Source organism: Neovison vison, chromosome 12 (assembly GCF_020171115.1).
Source record: "Neovison vison isolate M4711 chromosome 12, ASM_NN_V1, whole genome shotgun sequence".
NCBI classification, from domain to species: domain Eukaryota; kingdom Metazoa; phylum Chordata; class Mammalia; order Carnivora; family Mustelidae; genus Neogale; species Neogale vison.
Window position 1 is genome coordinate 37897132 of NC_058102.1, and position 22169 is coordinate 37919300.

Here is a 22169-nt window from a genome sequence, read left to right on the forward strand (position 1 = left end):
ACGCAGACACTTCACTTACTGCCTCTCTACCTTACTGCATTAGTGAACTGTTACTGAAAGGAATTTTCCTTAAAACTTCTAACGCTAAAGAAAGAAAAGGAATGGAAACGAATATACATTTTTTTTTCAAATAGGAATTATGCTGTGTACTATGCAAAGTGCTTTTTGTTTATATTATTGCATTTAATCCAACTACATAGGGAAATAGGGAGAAAAGGGAACATTCTTTTTACAAATGCAAAATACGAAGGACTAACCTAGAAAATTTAAGCCATTTGCCCCAGTTTGCATAGTTCTTACAGACAAGGAGAAGAATGAAATAGATAACTGCACCACTTGTAAGGTTCTTAGGGAGAACACAGAAAGCTGAAGAGAAATCACCCAGACTGTGTCTCAGAGCAAGAAAAATCCTTGCAGCAGAGAGTGAACCCGGTCTCTCATATTCGCGAATGGTGGTTTGGTGGGGCATATCTCTTATTATCGAATATTAGTTGAGCAGCTTTTGCGTGCTAGGCTGTCATTCGAACTGGGGATAAAAGAGTAAACAAAAGTGACCACAATTCCTATGGTCAAGGAGTTCACATTCTAGTTGGAGAGACAAATGATGAAAGACATAAATAAACCATACGGCATGTTAAAGAGTGATGAGCACCAAGAAAATTTTAAAAAGCACAGACAGGGTATGAGATGTGATGGGAAAGAACTGTAATTTTGGGGTGGCCAGAAAGACCTTTCCAAGAAGGCAACATTTCAGTAAAGACCTGAAATAAGTGAGGACCCGTGTGACGTGACATCTAAGGACAAAGAATTTATGAGAAAGGAACCACAAGTGCAAAGGTCCTGAGGTAAGTTTATTCCTAGAGTGGTTCAGAAATAGTTAGGCAGGGGCCACAGGGTGGCTCAGTTGGTTTAAGGGACTGCCTTCAGCTCGGGTCATGATCCTGGAGTCCCCGGGACTGAGACCTGCATTGGGCTCCCTGCTCAGCAGGAGTTTGCTTCTCCCTCTGACCCTCCCTCTTCTCATGCTCTCTCTCTCTCTCTCATTCTCTCTCTCTCTCAAATAAAAAAAAAGAAAAATCTTGGGACGCCTGGGTGGCTCAGTCAGTTAGGCCGTTGCCTTCATCTTGGGTTATGGTTCCAGGGTCCTGGGAACGAGTCCCACCTCAGGCTCCTTGCTCAGCAGGTAGCCTGCCTCTCTCTCCAGCTCTGCACGCTGTGTGCATGCTCTCTTTCTCTCTCTCTCTGATAAATAAAATCTTAAAAAATAAAAAAGAAATAGTTAGGCAGTTGGTGTTATTGAAGCTGAATAAATGAGGAAAGTATTAACAGGAAATAAGCTTAGATAGGTAGTGAGGAGACAGATCATTTAAAACTACTTTGAAGTCCTTGTAAGACCTTAAGCTTTCAGTCTAAGTGATCCTGCAAGCTAATGAGGGCTTTTGAACAAAAAGTTAATGACTAACAACAATGCAAATAAAATTTATGTAAATATCTTTACAACATCCAGGTTCTGTGATCAGGTTTATTTTAGTTGGGGTTTTGAGAGAGATGTGTCTGAGAAAATGCATGGACAGAGGGTGTATTAGAATAGTTGTTTCATATTGAGATTTCTGTGGCTTCCTGAACATGAGGAATGGGAGAATTCATTCTCATATAAGAATTCACTAGACTAGCAGAAAGACTAAGGACCAGTCAGGTGGTGCAAGGGAGACAGACCGCCCACATAAGCCAAAGATAATCATTTTTTGTTACATAAGTGTTAGTGTGTGTATAGATCAACACAATATTTCTGAAAGGCACTTTGGCAACTACAAAAGCCCTTAAAAATGCACATACTCTTTAACACAGTTGTACACACACTTTATGGAACACATATAACAATTATTTGTGGGAGTTCACAAATATTAAGCATTTATCACAGTATTATTTATATTAATGCTTAGAAGATTGTTCAAAAATAGAGATTAAGCCAAATTAAGAATGCAAAGATATTCAAACATCATAGAAAAATATCTGATAGGAAATAATTCTTACAAAATATTGTTTAGAAAATCTATAAAACAGAATGAGTATGATTCTTTTTTGTAAATACTACATGTTGAACAAAAATACATATGTTGGCAAGATAGATATGAAAATATTGACAGAAGTTATTGATGAATGGTGAGCAAAGGGGAAATTATATTGAAGAATTCAGAAGACTATATCCACAACTTAGAAACTGACCCACCGTGGAGATTAAGAATGGTTGCAATATGCTTCAGCCTCATCTTACTGAAAGGCGGGTCCTCTCTATTTGAATCTGGGCTGCTTTTTGATGGTTCTAAGAGAAAAGAGTAGAAGCAATTCCTTGTTTCCAGGCACAGGCCTGAAGGGTTTTAAATCACTCTCTCTCTGGAACCTCTGAGCTACCATGTAAAATGGCCCATTATTTGGAATCTTCCGCACTAAAAATGCCATTTGCAGGCATTCACATCAACAGTCCTGACTGACTCTAGCCTTCCAGTCATTCCAAAGCATGAGAGTAAAGCCATCTAGGACCCACCAGACCAGCCATTCACCACCAAATACTGCCTGAGTTGTCTCGATCAACAGTACATGGAAACAAACAAACAAAAATCAGTATGTGGAACACAAAAGCCCTGCCGATCGTTGCCCAGCACACACACCCAAGAAACCATGATATGTGGATGTTGTTTTAAGCTGCTAGGTTTTGATTTTTTTTTTTTTTTGCACAGTAATAGGCACTTGGAACACTAGCCACTAAAAATATTATAAAATTTTTCAAAAAAAAAAGAACTACTGCAATTCTTAAAAAAACATTGTGCATATAATGATCTGAAAACTCTCCTAAAAAAAAAACCCAAAACCAAAACCAAACCAAACCAAAACAAACAAACAAAAAAACCCTCTCCTAGCCAGTAGTTGAAATCTGGTTGTTCCTGGGTGCTTGGGAACCATTTGAATCAGCAGGACCAAACACAGTCTAGGGACTGACCTTTCATGCTCAGAAAATGTTTACTGACTATTAAATACATACTTCTTACATGGGTTTAGGTTCCAGTTCCCATTATTAAGGTCAGAGTTCTTAAAAAATAAATAGCAAGTCACAGAATAATGCAATTTTAAAATGAGTCGGGGACTGGGAGAGTAGAGGATTCAGAGGAGAAAAAGCTCTATGTTACCATTATAATTCTGTTCCAACATTTTCTTATCCCAAGAATGATATTCAAAGGTCAGTCCTTCAATACATATTTATGGAATTCTCTGAAAGGCATTTCTTTTAATGAGAAGGCAGTGTCCAGGGTGAGAAGACATGCCACACAGAAATGGCATGTTCAAAGGTTGAGCAGTTTGACCATCAAGGGACTGACCGCGTTATTCAGCACAGCAAAGCTCAGGGCAACTGGGCGGCTAAGAGAGAACGAGAGACAAGGTGAGAGAGACAAGTGGAGGCAGATCACAGAGTATCTTCTATGGCATGGTGAGAAATGTGGATATCATTGCAGAAACAAGGGGAGAAACAAGGGGTTTAGCAGAAGTGATTGCACAGGACCACGCGGTAGAAAAATCTCTTCAGTTGCAAACTGGAGCACTAAGCCAAGGATCCCAGTTCAGAGCCAGAAGTCCATTAGATGCTGGCAGTCTGATGAGGATGCGGGGGAGTGGGAGAGGAGTCCGAATCTGAGCTATGCTCTGGGTCACATGGTCTTGGTGACTGTTTGGGTCTGGAGAAAGAGCAAGAGGGAGAAGTCGAGGGACCACCTGAGGGTTTTGGCTCACACATGAAAAGCAACGTGGAAAGAGGAGTACATGTGAGCGAGGGTTAAGAGGAAGAACACAGTGGCAGGTTCATAGAAACCAACTCCATTGATAAGAGCTCCTGTCGCACTTGAAAATCGCTATTCTGTACACACCGTGGTTCTAGAAACACTATATTTAAGCAGTATAGATTTAGAAGTTGGTGGCCCAGGCAGACAGCTGAAGTCCTGGAAATCAATCAATTCAGCAACCTAGTACCGCTGAGTCATATTAATCACAGCATCATGATGGGCATAAAAGCAATTTGTAAAGAAACCATTCTCTCCACCTCTGAATCTATACAGTGCGCTATAAATAACTTGAATGGTGGTAGCAGAAAGAAAGCAGAGCAGTGAGATGTACACTGGTGAAAGAAAATCAATTTAATCTTTGTGTTCCTGAGATGGTACGATTACTGTTTAAAATACTTAATTCAAAGCAGCCTAACTTTTTGTACTGGAAGCAGACCATTAATTTGAGCTGGGGTCTTATCCTTCTCCTTTACCAGCTCCTTACTGCCTGTAACTGTGGGAAAACTCATAAATAACTTGCAGTTGAGTCAGATAAGATACACTGAATTAATGAAGGCTTAAGATAAGACCGAGGAAGGGAGGGCTCCGGACAAGAGGGCGAGGAGAGCTTCCATTCTAATCTTAACTAGCTGGTTGACTCTGAGAAATTAAACTCTCTATGATTACTTTTCCTCATGTATAAATTGAGCCCTTATGTTCCAAGTTTTCTTGAGTCTGGATTACCTACAGGCCAGGAGCCTGAAGATGGTCTTCATATTCGTGAAGCGTGATTCATAGAAAGGAAAGAAAAAGGAAAGAAAAAGGAACATGTCTATTGAGTCTTAGGATAGCCCGGGAAGTCTGCTGCATCGTTTGTACATATTTCACTTCATTTCAAGCTTTCTATGAGCCCACAAGATAAAGTTTAAGCAAAAGATCAAGAACTTGGCCTGGCTATCAGGTCAGTTGCTGAACCAGAATTTAAGGGCTGTCCTATTAGGATTCTGCAACACTTTCCGCCACCTACATTGCTTTTCCAAGGAGAATAGTCACCTGTGGTTTTCAAAATCAGAACTGACAGCAAAAAGAGGAATTGGGAACTATTTGGAGGGTTGATGGACCTGCAGTGTAGGGGTTTACATGCAACAGCGGGAAAGAGAATTTTCCAGATAGTCAAGGGAGGGCTTAGGAATTCTTTTTTTCTTATAAAGATCTACAAAAACATAACAGATTTTCACCTTTCAGGAGTGTATTAAATGTGATTCTTGTCAAAGGTAGGAGGATTAGAATAGATGACGTTTCAAAGACCAAACCAACTTTATATTATTACTTGATTTTCCAGTGTTCACTCTTCTGTGAAAACATTATCACTAAAACAATAATGAGTACAAATACATATTCTAAAAAGCAGTTATACATATACGAACTATTTCATGTAATCATATTTGGGGGGAAAAACCCAACGTGATGTTCTTTCTACATTATCATGCTGTAAAGAGGACAAGGTCTGATTCAATGGCTGCTATTTGACTTGAAAGATTCATTTTCAGATGGATTAAAAATTTGTCAACAGTTACTCACTTTCAAAAAGAAAAGCCTCATCAAGCCTGCCTTACATTTGACAAGAGATTATTCCTTCCACAAATCAAATTCATGGAGCTTACTTCTAAGCCCCTGCTTCTCAAATGATCAGTAAAAATTACCTACCTTAAACTAATGAAGATTGCTCTAAGTGAGAAAAAAAAAATACTGTTGCCAGGCAACAAAGATGACGTCAGGACGTTTTCTTTCTCAGCAGATGGATACTGTCATCCCTAGCTGAACACTGCTGAGATCCATAGAACTGTTCTTTCCCTTAATCACAACTTCTCACGCTAAACTACGTAAAATGTCTTCCCCATGAATGAGAAAAAAAGAAATGAGTTTATTTTTGATCACTGCATTGAGAAACCCAGAAAGGCAGCAGACAGTAGTGATTCATTCACATCACTGAAGACTCTGCAGGCTACTATCCAAAGGTGGCCTGGGGTGTATGTACCCTGCACAGCCCAGGTCATGGGGCGAAGGCATTGCCAGCACAGCCCACTTCAGCCCAGCACTCTGAATTCCACAGTGTGCATTTCGAGAGTTAGTGCAACTCATTGTCTTTGAAATACAGATCTGTACTTTAATGAAGCTAGACCACTCGGACTCGGACATTAAGTAAAACCCAAAAGCCAGGAATAACGAAGAGTTAGAAAGTAAACACAGGAAGGCAGCATTTGGTTGTACATAAGTGTATTTCACGCTGAGATCTGCAGCCGGAGAAGCGTTTGCTAGCGACTATGGGCACCCAAGCCAGAGAAGAGCTTGCAAATAATTAAAGATAGCATCTTCAAGGTAAGTCACCAAGAAGAGGCTTTCCTCACTTTCATGTCACCCCATGTCACCCATATAGAGCTTCTTACACCTTAGTCCTAGAAAAGCATCCTGCAGCAAAATAGACAGGACTTTGGGGGCACCTGGGTGGCTCAGTGGGTTAAAGCCTCTGCCTTCAGCTCAGGTCATGATCCCAGGGTCCTGGGATCGAGCCCGGCATCGGGCTCTCTGCTCAGTGGGGAGCCTGCTTCCTCCTCTCTCTCTGCCAGCCTCTCTGCATACTTGTGATCTCTGTCTGTCAAATAAATGAATAAAATCTTAAAAAAAAAATAGACAGGACTTTGCATGGGGCAAAGTACATTCGAGTTATAAGAAAGTCACACATTTTGCACATAGTTGTCAAATATATTTCTAAAAAGGTAGAAATAATAAGAATCATAAAGCTTCCAATGCTGAATTCCAAAGATGAAAAACATTTCCCACTATGGACTAAATTTAGGAGTATAAACTGACAGATTAGAATCTCTTGGCAAAAAGTGTATGAACTTATGCACAAGAGTAGAAAGTCTGAGAAAGCAGGAGTAACAAAGGAAGAGGATGATCCGGAAAAAAAAGTGGCTTAAACTTTGCTACCTTTTATATCAAATCGTCAGATGTTGGCTATGGGTTGCACAGTTAGTCTAGCTAGGAGGAATGAGATGGACTATATTTGAACCTGTACCATTTATCACAGAGATCCCTGTTCAGGGTAATTGTTATTAAACTGCAATTAATTATTCAATTTTTGTGGATTTGATTTTTGTAAAGAAAGTATATTGCCATCTTAAAAAAAAAATCCTGGGCTAATGGAGCTTATCCAGATAAACCTAAGGATATGGACTAAATTAGGTCAGCCTCACCAATTTTTGTGGTTCAAGCTGTTGTCCAAGTTGTCTGTTCTTAGAAAGTACATCCTCTCAAATTGTGCAAAAATAAGGATTATCATGTCAAGTAGCCTTGACACATTTTAATAATATGGTATTAGGGTTGTGTGTACTTTTAGGATCAATAATTTTGATTTAAGAAGTAGCATGAGTGAAATTTGCTGGAGGATTTGGAACCACTTTAATAAAATCCAGCATTATCAGACTCCTCAAAGAAGGAGGATTTAGGCTATATATAGAATATAGTGACTTCAGAACTGGCAATTGCAATTAAAACTGTAGCAGTTCAACCAGAGACTGAAATACTGTGATTACTCTAAGACATAAGAACTCAGCAAAGATGGCTCAAGGCATATAAAGAAAGATCAATAACTTAAGTTGTCACCAATGTCTCAATCTACTACGTGACTTATATTTTCTCATTGAAATCCCTTCTCGGGGCTCTTGAAATTCTATGCAGAATCTTACTTCTCCATTAAAGTGATAGAAACCAAACAAGTAAAAAAAAACAAACAAACAAAACCACCCAATTGCTGCACCAGTTGGCAGCTCTCATGTCCTTTCTTTCTTTCTTTTTTAGATTTTATTTATTTAGTTGACAGAGGCAGAGAGATCACAAGTAGGCAGAGAGACAGGCAGAGGGAGAAACAGGCTCCCCTCTGAGCAGAAAGCCCAATGCAGGGCTCGATCCCAGGACCCTAAGACCATGACCAGAGCCGAAGGCAGAGGCTTTAACTCACTGAGCCACCAGGTGCCCCTCTATTACTTCCTCTCTACTTGGGCATAAGGTACTTGAAACACTTTCCATGTCAGCTCTGTATCTTCTGAGGGGGACCACACAGATAATATTTTGGCAGCAGATGGGAAGAATCATGGATTCCTTTCATCTCAACACTTTACCAAGTTGTCTTTTATAAAAGCCTTCGTGGAACTTGAGTATTCTAACCTCACAGTCATTGTCTTTCATTAGCTGACTGATGGCATGTGAAGAAATAGTGTTTCCACCTAAATAACATTAAAAAGTGGGACGCCAAGCTCTGGTTACCATGATTTCTAAACCAGTAGTATCATAGCTTAGCAGTCAATAGCAAGGAAAGGACAGGAGAAGAGAGGAAAGGTGAAAAACCTCAAAAAAAAAAGAAAAGGTCTATTATGTTTTGGGTTTTAGTAATTAGTCTCTGAAATTTAAGGAAGCTTTTTGTTTGTTTGCTTGTTTGTACTTAGTCATTCAGTTATAAGGAAAACCATTCCTTATAGTTATCTTCAATCAGAAATAACAAAAAAACAAAAAACCTTCCTGCAAAGGACACCAGGCACTACACAGACAACTCTTTCTCTCTACAATGTTGTTCCTGTATCTGATTTCTGGAAAAGCGAAAAATGATTAATAACGGTACAGTGGTTTTCTGGTGATTGTACACCTGAGGATAATGAAGTTCTGGCTGTTGATTTTTTTCTGCACATGAATTACCATATCTTACCATATTTTTTTCTGCACATGAATTACCATATCTTAATAGGACAATTTTCTATTCTCTTAATTTCCCCCTTGTAAATGATGATTGTAGCACCTCTGTTTCTCTCTCTGTACAAAAGAAAATGGAAAATTCAGTCTCTAATCCAGATGTTTTCAGTCATTTTATAGATAAGTTGCTAGGAAGATAAGACATCTGGGTAAATGACAACAATTTGCCTTTTATCCAGATTTACAAACCATGTGGATACAACCATCCCCATCAAACTTTACCAAGATGAATTTTCTTTATGAAACCACATGTTTGCTATCACAACTATCACTATAACAACCCAAAACAAGTACTTAATATTTCAGTCATGTTGAACAGTGGTCTTTTTTTTTTTTTTTTAAAGGTTTTATTTATTTATTTGACAGACAGAAATCACAAGTAGGCAGAGAGGCAGGCGGAGAAAGCAGGCTCCCGGCTGAGCAAAGAGCCCGATGCGGGGCTCAATCCCAGGACCCTGGGATCATGACCTGAGTTGAAGGCGGAGGCTTTAACCCACTGAGCCCCCCAGGTGCCCCTGAACAGTGGTCTTTATTAAAGTATTCCTACAAGGAGTTGATCAGTTCTCAAATTTTCCACAGATTAGTTCTCAATTTAGAAATCTTAGATATTACATAAATCAGATACTAAAGAGTGTGGATATTTAGGGGCCAAAAGAGAATGTTAGTCACTAGAAATCTGTAGTCACAAATACAAATTTCACTTATGTAACAAAAACAACATGGTAATGAAATGGGTTTTCTGCAGAGTGCCTTCTTACATCTCAAGTCACAGGAATTAGTCAATTTTCATTCATACATTTTAGTTATTTAACATAGCCCTAATTAATTCCAAATCATACATCACCATTTTAAAACAGCTCATTTGTGCCCATATATTAATGTGATCAGAGAGCAAATTCATAAATTATACATTGTATGGAAGGCTTGTAAGAGTGTATGATTATACAAAAAAATCAATTTCTAAGTCAATAAAAAGAAAAGAGATCTTGTAGAAAACCTGACATTTGAAATGAAAAGCACTCCTTTGGCCAAAGCTTAGCATTTCTCCAAATGTTATCAGGTTTTTATTGGTATACCTCTTGTGGAAATACACCCCCAACTATCTCATATGTAAAACATTAGGAAATTGATGACCGTGTCAGAAATATCGACCTTTCCTTTCTTTTTCCTAAGAGTTAATAATAACCCACAAAGTACTTGCCTCCCCCCCCCTCTCCGGAGATTCAACATTAATGTGATATGACCTTAAGAAAAGTGAATGGCTGCAAATATTAAACTCCAGTATCACTTCGCGATTACCACAACCTACATCTTTGAAAATAATGACTTCCTCTAGACAACAGAATAAAAATCCTAACTAGATTTTGTTAGTGGCTGACATCTGCATCACCTAGGATGAATTTCTTTCATAAAGTTTGAAATGACCTACCTAGCCGGCTACTGCCTATCTCTCCATGTGTAGGAATTTGTGTACTTTCACTTGACACAGTATCAAATTCTATAAAATCAGATGAAGAGGGGACAGAAAGAATCAGTCATGACTAGTAGAAATCCACTGTCTTCCACTGTATTGAGCACCCATTCAACCCTGATTAAAGTGACAGCATCCTGGCGTAATGTGGCTATTAATTTGCTCTGAACAATACATAAAAGAAAACCTGCAAATTCACACGAAACCCAGTACCCACCAGGGGCCTCAGATGCTTGTTTCTCAGGCGTCAGTAAGCTTTTCTGTAAGCCCGGACACACTAACTACATACATCTGCACATGCCATTGTGTATAATAATATTAAGAAAAAGGAAGAGAATCATGATTTTATTTATTAATGTGCTGGTTTCCCTTCAGTAAGCTGTGGCATAGTGACCTTCAGTGGGGGGAAAACAACATTCTTCCACAAACATTCGAGGAAGGTCGCAGTGTGGGAAACAACCCCTCACTTTGGCCAGGAAAGGAAAACCACCTCAAAAAATGGACAAGATATTTTCCTCTCCCGGCCCAAGAGAATAACTGTCAGAACTTTCCTGGGGAATGGGGGATGCAGCATTTCTATAAATAGTTTTCTCTGCAGAGGCAATAATTCTTCACTTGTTTTTACGTATTTCTCCATATGGCATTGCTCTTTCTCTGAATTATGTCTTATCTTTTTTGTTTCCTAAATAGTCGCAAATCTGAATCCAGATGAGGAATTTCTCTCCTGACAAATAAAACTAGAAAGACTAGAAACACTTCTTGGTTTGCCTTGTACTTAAAGAAACTGTATCCCACTCTGACCACTCGTTTTATATTTTATGTCACAATATGGGAAACATGTTTTTCCAAAGAGCAATACACAAGAAGATAATATAAAAAAAAATCATTTACCAATATCAAAGCATTCTAAAATACCTAACACTGAACTTCAATTTTAGTTTCTCACTTGATCTTCTAATCATTTTAAAAATCAGACTTACTGGGGGCGCCTGGGTGGCTCAGTGGGTTAAAGCCACTGCTTTCGGCTCAGGTCATGATCCCAGGGTCCTGGGATCGAGGCTCGTATCGGGCTCTCTGCTCAGCGGGGAGCCTGCTTCTTCCTCTCTCTCTGCCTGCCTCTCTGCCTACTTGTGATCTCTGTCTGTCAGATAAATAAATGAAAAATCTTAAAAAAAAAATCAGACTTATTTTTTGCAAAGAAACTTTGTTAATTTTTTAATTCAAATTTGACACTCTGCCGCAGTTACTCAGAAGATGAACATTCTGGAAACATTAATCTAAGAGGGTTGATCTAATTTATAGAACCAAGTGGAATTGAACTAAAGTATGTGCAGAGGAAGCCCACAAGGTTCTCATAGCTCACAGTTACTTTAATGGGTCAAATGGAAAACCCAACAAAATTTTGACACTTAGTGACAGGGAAAACAGGTCCTAAATAATCTACTTACTTTCATATATGTACAAAATTATGCCTCAAAAGAAGCAGCAGAGAGGTGTTTTTTAAAAAAAAATTGTGTCAGATCTTATGTTATATCTACTTAATACAACAATTTGCTTCCCAAGGATCACTTAGCGGGAGAAAAAGAGAGAATAAACAAAATCAGTAAATAAGTCAGTTATGTAGACAATGAAAAATGTTTTGGGAAAAGATACACTGCTCTGTCTTCCATGCTAGGCAGAAGAGATATGGCTTTATGGAACACAAGAAGGGAGCCAGAGAACCACAGAAAATCTTATGAGAGAATCAGTGCTTTAAAAAAATAAATAAATAAATAAACACTCTGGGACAAACCTGCAAGGTGTATAGGGAGAGCAGAGAGAACAGAGATGGCTGATAAGGAGAATTTAAATCGGAGCAGATAATAATGCAGCTGCCGCAGCTCGAAGGCAAAGGGGGTGTGGAGGTGGTATGAATCCAACAGACACGTCAAAGGAAAATCTGAGACGTAGTGACTTACTGGATATAGGCAAAGCAAAGAGGAGAAGAAGCAAAAGAGGTCTTCAGTACTCTACACCTAGGGACCAAGAGATGGGGGTCATCAATGTCATTTGCAGAGATAGTTTTAACAAAAGGAATACCAAAGAATTGTGCATTTTTACTGAAACCAGAACCGCCTAAGTCCTGAGTTTGTGCCTGATGGCCAGAGTTCTGAATTTCCCTCCCTTGCAATGTTTTTGAACACTCTGCAGTATTTATGTACATGCTTGGAAAATGCTCACCAGTTTGCCACCAGTGGTCTAAGACAGGTACTCTGAAGACCTTTTTGGACCATTCCAGGGTATCCACATCACATCGTTCTCCAGCCACAAATAATGTTTTGAACCTGAATACAAGAGGTAGGGAGAATTCAAATTATTCCTGGAAAATATGAATAATGTCATCCTCATTCTTTTAAATGTTCTAGAATCCGACCACATTAATTCTGTCATTATTGTGCTCTTATCACAATATCATACTACAGAATGGTGAGAACCATTGTTCATGTTGACCCAAAAGTAACCAAATGCACATCGCAGCACTGAAGAGAGGGGCTTCAAAAGTAGACTCCACAGCTACAGCTTCTCAGTTTTGAGAAGAGCAACTGAGTTGATCACTGTAATACACCTGTCATATTCATCTAATGACCAAAGATGAAAAACCTTTTCCGCCTTGACATTCTCTCTGCTAATTTTAGCTCCACATTTGATTGCTGCATTCTATTTAAGTCTATACACAAAAATACACTCTTGAGTATCAGCTAAAGCAACATATAAGCTCAAAAATATGATGTTCTTGTTCATTTTGATTGTTTCTTTGGTAAAGATTACTCTGATTTCAAGCACATATTTCCCCAATTCCAAGGATATACATAGGAAAAACAGGTTATTTAAAAGTAAAGGCCGGGGCACCTGGGTGGCTCAGTGGGTTAAAGCCTCTGCCTTCAGCTCAGGTCATGATCCCGGGGTCCTGGGATCGAGCCCCACATCGGGCTCTCTGCTCTGTAGGGTGCCTGCTTCTTCCTCTCTCTCTCTCTCTCTGCCTGCCTCTCTGCCTACTTGTGATCTCTGTCAAATAAATAAATAAAATCTTAAAGAAAAAAATAAAATAAATAAAAGTAAATGCCACTGTGGCCTTCTAGGTCAAAAGATTCTTATCAAAAGGAATATAAGGCTATCAAGAGATGACAAATTTTTGACATGGAACACCATGCCACAGAACAGAAAGGATGAAATAAACAAATGGAATTGGGTTGACACTATTGGTGGTTCATTGAGAGAATGATTGTTTTCTTCCATTCTTGATGTCTCCATAGTCTTGTCTGTCAAAAAAGGAATGCATGTTGGTGGGAATGCACGTCAGTGCAGCCACTTTGGAAAACAGTGTAGAGATTCCTTAAAAAATTAAAAATAGAGCTACCCTATGACCCTGCAATTATACTATTGGGTACTATTGGGCATTTACCCCAAAGATACAGATGTAATGAAAAGACGGGCTGTCTGTACCACAATGTTCATAGCAGCAATGGCCACAGTCACCAAACTGTGGCAAGAGCCAAAATGCCCTCAACAAACAAATGGACAAAGAAGATATGGTCCATATACACAATGGAATATGGTCCATATACACCTCCATCAGAAAGGATGAATACCCAACACGGATGGGACTGGAGGAGATTATGCTGAGTGAAATAAGTCAAGCAGAGAAAGTCAATTATCAAATTATCAAAAAACTCCTGTATTGGGAGATGTCGTGTGAGCTGGGGTTTTGTCCAGCCTTCTCAAGGAAGTGGCTGTCATTCTGGGATTTAGGCAAAACTGACTGGGAAGGGCAGCTGCACTGAAGCATGGGTCAGAGCTTCTGAAGCAAGTTAGGTAATGAGTGGTCAGTGGTCAGTGCTGGGTTGGTTACCACAGGTGGTTCTGTGTGCTTGAAATAAGTCAAGCAGATAAAGTCAATTATATGGCTTCACTTACTTGTGGAGCATAAGGAATAACATAGACAACATTAGGAGAAGGAGAAGAAAAGTGAATTGGGGAAATCAGAGGGGGAGATGAACCATGAGAGATTGGATTCTGAGAAACAAATTGAGGTTATGGGGGGTGGGGGGTTAGGTGAGTCTGGTGGTATGTATTAAGGAGGACATATATTGCATGGAGCGCCGGGTGTGGTGCATAAACAATGAATCTTGGATCACTGAAAAAAATAAAATTAAATTTAAAAAAATAAAATTAATAAAATTAAAAAAAAACCAACCACCTTAACTTGACAAGAAAAAAAAAAAGGAATGCATGTTTGAAGAGTTAATTCATTGTCATCAAAGTAAAAACCAAATAAATAAAAAGGCTGCCTACTCATCTTACATAGTGTAATATAGCCATAGGAGATTTCTTACCATTTTCTTATTATCTCGTGAAAATCCATGGAAATTCAGACATCCCCACTCCATGCTTCAACTATATACACTTACGTCCTCTGCTATACACATGTATTTCATTCTATACTGATTTGTTTCTTATCCATTTCCCACAGTGGACTGTGAGCTCCTTGAGTATTCATGTTCATGACCCAAACACCAATAAAAACATCTAAGATTTCTAGATACACAGACATTCCTAGAAGCTTAGAAAGATGAAGTACAAGGTGGGGAGTTGGCAAAACTTGTGTCAGCTTGATTCATTCTTCTAAGTAAATGAGGAAGCCTGCTGTGTTGTTAGAGTGTGGAAACAGACAATGGAAGAGTGACTTGAAGAGAGAAAAGTTCCATTTTAGGAAATTTTTTATGAATATCATAAAAGTGAAAGAACTGAAGAGCAGCCATGTGGCTTCCGCAGACTCAATCAGTAGTCTAGGAGATTGAGTACATTCAACACAAACTGGGTGTAGTACAAAAATAAGGAATGGCAAGTCATGCTAAAAGTTCTGTCTGGGGAACCTAGAATAGGCAGGAGAAATCAGAAAACAAAGTAGGAGTGTCCATAATGGAGGGAAATACCAGGAAAAATAATGAAAGGCAGAGAAACACAATTTCAAATTTCAGGTCAGAAAAGAACCCATTACTAGTCTTTGTTAAGAAACTATTTAAATAGGGCGCCTGGGTGGCTCAGTGGGTTAAGCCGCTGCCTTCGGCTCAGGTCATGACCTCAGGGTCCTGGGATCGAGTCCCGCATCGGGCTCTCTGCTCAGCAGGGAGCCTGCTTCCTCCTCCTCTCTCTCTCTCTGCCTGCCTCTCTGCCTACTTGTGATCTTTCTCTGTCAAATAAATAAATAAAATCTTTAAAAAAAAAAAAAAAAGAAACTATTTAAATAATGTGGATCAGGGGCGCCTGGGTGACTCAGTGGGTTAAAGCCTCTGCCTTCGGCTCAGGTCATGATCCCAGGGTCCTGGGACGGAGCTCCGCATCAGGCTCTCTGATCAGCGGGGAGCCTGCTTCCCTCTCTCTCTCTCTCTCTCTCTCTCTCTGCCTGCCGCTCTGCCTACTTGTGATCTCTGTCTGTCAAATAAATAAATAAAGTCTTCAAAAAAAATAATGTGGATCAATCATTTCGGTGAGTCACTTCTCAAAGTACGCAAGGCTGCTAAGGTAATATTTAAATCTTTGAGAGCACTCAAGGGAAAAAGAAAAAAAGGATGAAAATGGGAAAACAAAAAGAATAATAAGAGACAAAGACTAGAAAAGAATAAATCATATTTTTTGCCATATATATATTTGCAATTTGAGATAAAATTTAGATAATCAAATGTGTATTCATTTATAACTTGCTTCAGATTAAAGTGGGGGGGGCACCTAGGTGACTCCATCAGTTAAGTGTCCAACTACTGATTTTGGCTCAGATCATGAACTCAGGGTCACTGAATTGAGTCCCATGGGTTAGCACAGAGTCTGCTTGGGACTCTCTTTCCCACTCCCTCTGCCCTCCCACATTCAGGCGTGTATGTGTGTGTGTTTGCTCTTTCTCTCTAAAATAAATAATTTTTTTAAAAAAAATTAAAATTAAAAAATATTAAAATGTGGATATCAAATATGACCTCATCTGACAAAACCGATATGGTACAATGAAACAAATATTAATACATTAAATTATTAAAACGAGGTTAAAATAGAAAAAGCTTAGTGTAAAGTTTTATAGTTTAAAATGTGGTCAATACATCTTTGTCCTTAGATGTTATGTAAAAACAAAACCAAAAAGTTGTTTTTTATTAAAGATTTTTATCCATTTATTTGAGAGTGAAATTGGGGGGAAGGGCAGAGGAAGAAGCAGACTCCCTGCTCAGCTGAGAGCCTGATGTGGGGCTCGATCTCAGGACCCTGAGATCGTGACCTGAGCCGAAGGCAGAGGCTTAAAGGACTGAGCCACCTGGCACCGCAACAAAACAAAATTTTAAATATAAAGACCATATTATTGATAATCCTGTGGCTGGAAATGTGAATTTATTTTAATTATATCTTCTTTAAGCAGTTCAATTCCTAATATGGCAGAAAACCTCTGTGATTATGAACATTATACATGTAAATAATTTGTATTAAAAATTCATAAAGAGATTTGGGTGATTCCAACAGTGTAGGCAAAGAATAAGGACGTTTTATAGATCTCAGAGGTCACATTCCCATCGTCCATCAAGCCACAGTTTATTCTAAAGAACTTTAGATGATCCAGTGGTCATGTATTTAGTTTATATATAAGACTGCAGATCTACAATTATATATATTTTTGAAAACATGGTGTAAAATATTGTCAAACTATTAGCACACAATGCAAAATAATTTTTGGCTAATCAAAGAACAATAAATATCTTGATATTATCAGCAGTTTTTATAAGTTTCAATTAATTTTTTGGCTTTTTTCGCAGTCAAGTAAATTACAATTAATCTAATTAATTGGTTATAAATGATAACTATAAATTACCTTTGAGTTTTTATCTGATGACAAATTTCTACATTATATATTTTAAAACTTAGCATTTATCATTATGGTTTTGCAATACAAATTTATCACTTATTTTTCTCAGATTTTAGTTACATTTTTATCATTATGGTAGCAATCTCCATGCTGGCACTAATAAGCAATATAGAAAGGGATGATAGTCCACAATGCATAGAAAAATTGATTTCTGGTTTTTCTGCATGTCAGACAATCTCTTCCATTTCCATTAAAATCACTTACTCTTTACGAAAAGTAGAGGAAAAATTGTGAGATCATTGGTGATTTAGAAAAATGTCAAAGTAGTATAGATACTTCCTTTCCTTAAATGTACTAGAAACTACCAATCTACTTTTTTATTAAAATTCCTCAAACTGCCCCAAAGTTACTACTTTTATCAGTTACAAACTCCCAATTATGTAACATTAATGAACATTAGCATACTGTATACAAGGATTTAGGAACAGAATATGACTAATGAAAAATTAAGTCTTACAGTAAATACTTAAATACTATTTGACTCTCAATTCCTAATAGTAAGCAAAATCATTCTATGTTATGTGATATTTTTATAACCAAGATGATTACTACAAGAAAAAAGAAGTTAGTATAACTCTATAACTTAAAGATAAATTACAAGATAATTTAAAGATAAATTCATACCTAAGGGCATAAATGGCCTTATTTTTTAAAAGACATTTTGTGGCTTACGAGAAAAAAAAAAGAATAGTAGTATCACTTAACAGTTACATTTCTCATTAATGATTTTGCCTTTATTTTATTAATATGAAGATATAAATGCCCCATATCAAAAAAATTTAAATAATTTCTCATTAAAAATACATTTTATAAAGGGGCACCCGGGTGGCTCAGTCAGTTAAGTAACTGACCCTTGATTTTGGCTCAGGGGCTCAGAACAGATCTCAGGGTCATGGGATCCAGCCTTGCATCTGGCACTGTGCTCAGTTCTTGATGTCTGCTTGAGATTTTCTCTCTCCCACTGTCCTCCCCCTGCTTATAATCTCTATCTCTAAATAAATAAATAGATAAAATCTTTAAAGAAAAGTTTATAAATGTTACAAATTAACCATTCTTTTGTAGTAATTTGGATTCTGGTGGATAAATTTATCTAAGTTAATTACATAGGTCTTCTATCTGCACCATACACAATATGGTATCTCCTAGCTATATTTGGCTACTTAAAATTTAAATTGGTTAAAATTTAAAAAAAAAAATTAAAATGTCAGTGTCATGGTAGGATTATCCCCTTGTCAAGAATTCAATAGTCACATGTAGCTAGTACCTACCATATGGCAGAACTAAGTTTGACAGGACGGTGCTGTCCTAGATTATGACAGACTTATAAATACATGGGTAATGTTCTGATGATAGTAACATATGGGAAGACAAATTTACTTCCAAACATATAATACTAAAAACTTAAACAAAATTATAATATACAATATCCAGAGTAGGGAAAAATACAGTGGAGGGGATTAATGGGAATGAAGTCAGGACGCCTTTCCCCAATTCTATAAAAAATTGAGTAGAATTCAAGACTCAAATGAAGCTGAAAATTAAGCCAAGAGAAACAGAAAAACAGCAATACTGTCAAATTAATTTTAGTCTCAAATAAAAAGGAAGCTGCACAGAAATGGATAAAAAGCTAAATATAAATTCTGATGAAGAATTTTCAGGTAATAAATTGGGAACAGAAGAAAACCAAAACGAGTATTTCTTTCAAGCTCCATAAACTACCAAACAAGTGAAAATTACTCTTCTCTTGTGCCAAAAGAAGTTGAATAAAAATAGATTATTTCAGCAATGCCTCATCAACTCCTAGTTCGCTGAACATCATTACTTGTTGCCACCAGTGTCCCTGAGGTTATCTCCATTTTCCTTCATTCTATTTTCCTCCACTTGCTCCCCACTAGAATTCACTTTTAAAATGTAAAGCCACTAGCGTTTGTGTTATACCTGCATTTGTCACTCTGTCAAGGATCTACTAGCATTTTGTCCACCAATCTCTCCTTCAAGCACAACCAGGAAAGCTAGACCGAATGTAAAGATAGAAACATCTCTTTAAGGTATCAGAGAACTATGAGGTTAATGAGCCTTGGAAGCATTAATTTCCCAAAGAAAAAAAAAAAGGTACAGAGATGTCTGACATCGACTTGCTGCTTTTCCCCCGTTAGTATATATGCCAAAGCAAACAGTGGTTGAAAAACCGAGAAATGGGACAAAAATTGTGTCTGAGAGGCTTAGAAAATGAACAGCAATTCCTGCCATCACAATCTCTTGGTAAGTAAAACTGGAACTCCAGAACCACAGTGGGAAGGGGTGGAATATAAAACACCTCAGGGTTTCAGAAGGAGTGCCTGAAGATTTATATCCTCGCAATAGAGATAAACTGGAAAGAAACTAGCTTTCCCAAATACTGAAATCTAGCCTCAAGCTAGCTAAATCCCTACCTGGATTGAAGGCATCTTCCCTTAGCTAACTGTGCGCCAAAATAAGAATTACTCTGTGGGACCTTAACAACTCCAGAGTGTCAAAGTAACACACAATGATCTATTAAGATAGAAGGCGGTTATATGACCAACATGTAAAGGAAAAAAGAGACATCAAAAAAAGAATTGCAGAGAAAATCAGATATTCTTGTTATTAGACACAGACTTCACAATAACTCTGAATATGTCCATGAAACATTTGTATAATATCAGCCAAGAACTGGTAATTATAAGAATCAAATAAATATCTTTGAACTAAAAGATACAAAAATATAAACTTAGAAACTGAAAGTTTAGACACAACTGAAAAGAGGATTAAAAACCCAAAATATAAGTTAAAAGAGAATAACCAAACTGCCATTGAAAAGCATAAAGGAGAAAAAACCAGAGTCTCTGAGATATAGGTAATATGGTAAAAAGTTCTAACATGTGTCATTAAAGTATCAATGTCTGAGAAGGGAAAATTAGATAGAAGCAATATTTGAAGGGATAATGGATAAAGGTTTCTAAAAATAATAAAAGCTGTCAGGTCACAAATTTTAGAAGCAGTTTGAATCAAAAGAAATTGAATCTATAATTTATGGGGGGCTGGGTAAAATAGATAAAGAGGATCAAGTGTTCACTTAACATGACGAACACTAAGAAATGTACAGAACTGTTGAATCACCTGTATTATCCACCGGAAGCTAATAAAACACTGTACGTTAAGGATACATTGATAGAAAAAATAAAAAATAAAATTTCTTAAGATAAATCTAAGAAAAGATATATCTTTCACACAAGCAAAAGAGCATTAATGAGCTAAACTAAGAACTGAATAAATTAAGAGATAGCTAGGATCATGAATTGGAAGTCTCAATATTAACATGTCAGTTTTGATTACATCAATCTATAAACGCAAAGTAATCTCAAAATTCTACTTGTGTGTGTGACTGTGTGTGTGTGTGTGTGTGTGCGCGCGCGCGCATGTAAACTGATAGGCTAATACTAAAACATGTATGGAAATACAACGGGCCAAGATTAAAGAGTAAAGAATAAATGGATGTACTGTTATTATTACTACTACTGCGTATCAAGACATGTTACAAATTTATAGTGACAAAGACAAAGAGCAGCACAAATATAGGCAATTCGGCCCATCTGTGAAATAGAATTGAAGCAAGAAAAAAAAAAAAAAGAATTTGAGGACACTTTATGACAAAAGCAGTATATAGAGTAATGGGAAAGATGACCATTTAAATGAATGAAACTTGATTACCTGGATACATATAAGAGGAAAAATGAACCTTGACCCCTCACCCCATTGCATATGCACAAATCAAACCAGGTAGATTATATGAAACATAAAACAATAAAGCTTCTAGAAAATGACACAGAGGAATAACTTCCGACCTTCAAATAGGAAAAATGTGTAAGTAGGACTTTAAGAAGCATGAACCAGGGGTGCCTGGGTAGTTCAGTGGGTTAAGCCTCTGCCTTTGGCTCAGGTCATGATCTCAGGGTCCTGGAATTGAACCCTGCATTGGGCTCTCTGCTCAGCAGGGAGCCTGGTTTCCCCTCTCTCTCTCTATCTGCCTTCCTCTCTGCCTACTTGTGATCTCTGTCTCTCTGTCAAATAAATTAAATAAAATCTTTAAAAAAAAAAAAAAAAGCAAGAACCATACAGAAAAAAAAAATTGATGAAAAGGTACATCTCTTTATCAAAAGTCACCACTAATTGAAAGAGAAATTGAAATCAGGAGGTAAAGATTATTTGTAATACATATATTGAATAAAGAAATTGGATCAAAAGAATATGGAGGGCACAGCTTGCATGGAGCACTGGGTGTGGTGAAAAAATAATGAATACTGTTTTTCTGAAAATAAATAAATTGGAAGAAAAAAAAATTGGACAAATATGTAAAAATAAAGGCACTTTCTTAAAAAGACATTGGGGTAAATTGGAAGGGGAGGTGAATCACGAGAGACTATGGACTCTGAAAAACAATCTGAGGGGTTTGAAGGGGCGGGGGGGGTGGGAGGTTGGGGTACCAGGTGGTGGGTATTATAGAGGGCACAGATTGCATGGAGCACTGGGTGTGGTGAAAAAATAATGAATACTGTTTTTCTGAAAATAAATAAATTGAAAAAAAAAAAAAAGAATATGGAAAGTCCTACACATCAATAAGAAAAAGAAAATTAAAATGTGCCCAAGGTTTGGATAAACATTTCACAAAACAGAATCTTCAAATGGCCAATGAAACACGAAAAAGCAGTTAGCTTTAAAATACAGTGAGAGATTTAATATCTATCTTGTATAAATTATTAAAATTTTACTTCACTTCTTCAATAATGGCTTTAAATTATTTGCATTTCTGCTTCGAGTACCATGTGATAATCGGCAACTAAGTTTTAAAAAAGATTCAATAAAGAAAGCTGGATGTTTGATTGCTCATCTGCAATCAGTCATAAACCCAAAGACATCCAACATCCGGTCACTGTCACTCTGAGACTCAGACATATTTGGAGCAGTGAGTCAGATGTAGAATATCTCTGAAAGCTTTTGAAATAGAAGGATTGGGACACCTGGGTGGCTCAGTGGGTTAAGCTGCTGCCTTCGGCTCAGGTCATGATCTCAGGGTCCTGGGATCGAGTCCCACATCGAGCTCTCTGCTCAGCAGGGAACCTGC

General features: G+C 37.6%; 1 protein-coding gene across 1 annotated transcript in view; it reads right to left on the minus strand.

Annotated features, from left to right (window-relative positions):
* The window catches only part of ACSS3 (acyl-CoA synthetase short chain family member 3), a 158399-nt gene that overhangs the window by 40030 nt on the left and 96200 nt on the right, over positions 1-22169 (minus strand). The window contains exon 9 of the mRNA XM_044229251.1: positions 12310-12413. Within this exon, the coding sequence (XP_044085186.1) occupies positions 12310-12413 (104 nt within the window). The remainder of the gene's footprint in view (positions 1-12309; positions 12414-22169) is intronic.